Raw genomic sequence first — 3,338 nt, forward strand, 5'->3', positions numbered from 1 at the left:
CACTGCAATGCACCCATTCTGGAAAACTAGAATCAGTTAGGTATTTAATTTTCAAAATCCTAATAACTGAACAATCTTGATTGTTTCTATGTCTATAGACATCCCACATCTATAAACCTGGAACTTATTCCTTTGAAGAAAGCCATAAAAATAAAAGACAATGAAAATTGACAGAAAAAACAATTATGGAACAACTGGTCACTTGTTAACAAAATTAGCTTTGCCAAACTGTAAATTGCATAACCAAGTAACGAATCAGAAATAGATACCTCTTAATACCCATATCTCTGATAGCAGATGAAGGCGGACCTATGAAGATGATTCCCTCTTGCTTGCACAGCTCTGCAAACTCTGTGTTTTCTGAGAGGAAACCATAACCTGGATGAATAGCCTAAAATAGAATAATGTTACCAGCCTATTTTTACAGCAGTTTAGCTTAGAAAACCCTGAAACTTCAGTAGAGTGCTAAGGAAACACATGATGGAAACACCATGGGTAAAAATAAAGAACTAGAGAGCATGGATGTAACGGAAGATTTAAGCTTATGATCTACTTACCTGTGCTGCTGAGACCTTGGCCACCTGGATTATTTTCTCCATGGCCAAGTAACTCTGCTGTGAGGGTGCTGGACCAATGCAATATGCTTCATCTGCCTGTTACAGAAAAAATACATATAATACAGACTGTTTATTAGATACTAAAAAGCAAATTTAACTGAATGTCTGAGCTAATTATATTGTGTATCACTGCTAGCATGCAACAGTTTAAATCACTGCCTCTCTTCATGGAGAGACTCAACTGGGTGGAACAAATTCTGACTTTATTCCCAAAATTAGAGTCCATTCTCTAACCCCCAGTGGCTATTCTGGAGTTAGAGAGCTAAACTTCAATGTGCTTCCTGTAAAGTTGTCAGGTGCTGAGACAGAGACTAGGCAAACTTTTCATTGATTATCATTATTGCTTGGTTATATACTTGGAAGTAACTCTACAGGTGTGAAAATCAACTGCATTAGCACACACACCTACTTTCACATTGAACTTACTAATGAGAACTACTGCTGTGAATGAGCGTTAATCACAAACTTAAGGAATATACTTCACCATTGCTACATGCATGGAATTCCTGTCTGCTTCACTATAAACTGCTACAGACTTCACACCCATTTTCTTTGCTGTTCGCATCACTCTGCATGCAATTTCTCCTCGGTTTGCGATAAGAATCTTCCCTATGTTGTGACCTCCTGTTTAAAAGGACGAAGCACAGTAAGCAACTTTTAAAAGAAATATATCCTTAAAACCATTCCTGGAAATAAAGCAATTCTAAAATTCCGATTTCTTTTTCATCATTTATAGTGTTTATGCGTTTCTTCCAATAATGAAACAACACATGCTTCACCCAAAAGCATTTCCATGCTAGTCTTGGAATTTTTTCCTTAGAGTCCTTATGCAGAAGTATGTTTAATTCAAGTCTTTTTTTCTTTTTAGAATTCAAGAAATATATTCTAACCCTAAAACAACACTTAAACATAAAAATTGATGCTTATATTTTTACTGTGTACTTTCTGGACCAACTAGGAAACAATTAACACCTGCCCCCCCCCAATAGAAGTGATTCACATTTCTTTGAAGAGCACTATTCCCCATTGATACACAGTCACAAAGAAATAACAAAGTAGGGAGGCTTTTGTTGTTGGTTTTTTTTAAACAGTGACTTACAAGCTTCTATTAAGTCTCATGACAGCAGTTAAAACATGACAGAAATATAAGGCCAGCACAGCCAGAGATCTCACAGGCAGAACTAAATAGCTTAAAACTAACTAATAAAATGAAAATATATCTCTGAATTCTAAAACGTATCTTTTTAGACAGCATGACAACAGGGTCAGTTTAAATCATCTTGCTAAATATTTTTAGCTTTCCTTCATATATTGTTTAATTACCATTATGCCTAAAAGACAATTCTCACAGACTTTGTGACATTTGTATCAGAAAAGGACTCAGAGGAAAACGTCACAAAAATAAATAGTTTTCATTGAGTATACCTAAATATGACAGATAAAATTATTCAAAACGTTGTTTACACATTAAAGATTATTTCTGTTGTCAGCTACAGACTACTGTTTTCAAAAACTATACAAATATTGAACATTTACTTTTAAAAACCTCCAGTTTTTCAGCAACTAATGGTCTAAAACTAATTGTAAAACGATCCACATTACACATGCAATTAAACCTAGTAGCCAAAGAAGTTAATTTTCATACCTATTGTTGAGGCCCATTTCACAAATCTTTGTACTTGGTTCCATTGCCTGTACAATTATAAACACACAGAAGTGTTACAAAAGTATATCAAGAAGTGGCAGCTGAGCTACTTTTATTTTCAGGTGAGAGGAAGACAGCAGTAAAACAACTCCGAAGCTTTTGATGCAACTATTTACACTGAACACATTCAAGTACAAGAAGGAAGGTCGTACAAACTTCACCAGATCTCTCCTTAAGTGTTTTCATTTAGACACAACAGAAATTATCCCCTTGCTTTTTCAGCAGCATTCAAATTAAAACAGTCAACATATATTTAAAAAAAAAAAAGAAAAAACAAACCTCTCTTAGTGGACAGAACAGCCAACATCTGGCATTTATTACAGAGAATGCAACTCGAAGTATTCAGGAAAGATGACATAACCAACCACAAAACAGAAAAGCTTGAAAAGGAAATAAGGGTTGTTTGTATAGAATAAAGGTGCAAGAGAAAAGAATGTGAAAGACAGCAAGAAAGAAGAGCTATGAAGAATTTCAGAAGTGAAAAGTTAAACCTCAAACGACTAATACTAAAGAAATCAGATAGCGAAGGCTAAGTGACTGGAAGAAACTGCAGAAGTAAACTCTGGGAACTGTTTTAATTAACATATAAATCAACTTTGGAATATTAGATCAAGTCCAGCAATTCTTAAACGATATCAGACAAAAGGACACGAGACGTCCTTGACACCATACAACCGAAAGCTCAGTTTCAACAACGAGAGGGGAAATGAGTGCATTTCCTAAACTTCTAGTGAACAGCTAATCATGGTCGCCGATTCGTTCTGCACGGGGTTACAGCCCGCGGAGGGGTGACTGCAGCGGGTGCTCCGCGATGGTTATCAAACCCCGACCACCCAGGGCCGTTTCACGGAATCTGTACCAACTGTTAAAACTATGCTTGAAACTCTAGGGGGGTTTGTTTGCTCCTTCTTTCCGCAGAAGAGCGGGGGGTACCTGTATCCTTCCCCCCCCCAGCCCCCGCACACGCGCCACCCTCGGCACCGAGCAGCGGGGCAGGGCGGCGGCCCAGCTCCCTC

The 3,338-nt window shown here is 37.4% G+C and overlaps 1 protein-coding gene across 1 annotated transcript in view; it reads right to left on the bottom strand.

The window, feature by feature from the left end:
* Window positions 1–3,338, bottom strand: part of MCCC1 (methylcrotonoyl-CoA carboxylase 1 (alpha)) — a 29,176-nt gene that overhangs the window by 18,634 nt on the left and 7,204 nt on the right. The window contains exons 2-5 of the mRNA XM_009321737.1: window positions 2,263–2,309; window positions 1,102–1,241; window positions 558–653; window positions 270–391 (exon numbers count right to left, since the gene is read on the bottom strand). Of these exons, the coding sequence (XP_009320012.1) occupies window positions 270–391; window positions 558–653; window positions 1,102–1,241; window positions 2,263–2,309 (405 nt within the window). The remainder of the gene's footprint in view (window positions 1–269; window positions 392–557; window positions 654–1,101; window positions 1,242–2,262; window positions 2,310–3,338) is intronic.

Source organism: Pygoscelis adeliae, unplaced genomic scaffold, assembly GCF_000699105.1.
Source record: "Pygoscelis adeliae isolate BGI_AS28 unplaced genomic scaffold, ASM69910v1 Scaffold223, whole genome shotgun sequence".
In the NCBI taxonomy this organism is placed as follows: domain Eukaryota; kingdom Metazoa; phylum Chordata; class Aves; order Sphenisciformes; family Spheniscidae; genus Pygoscelis; species Pygoscelis adeliae.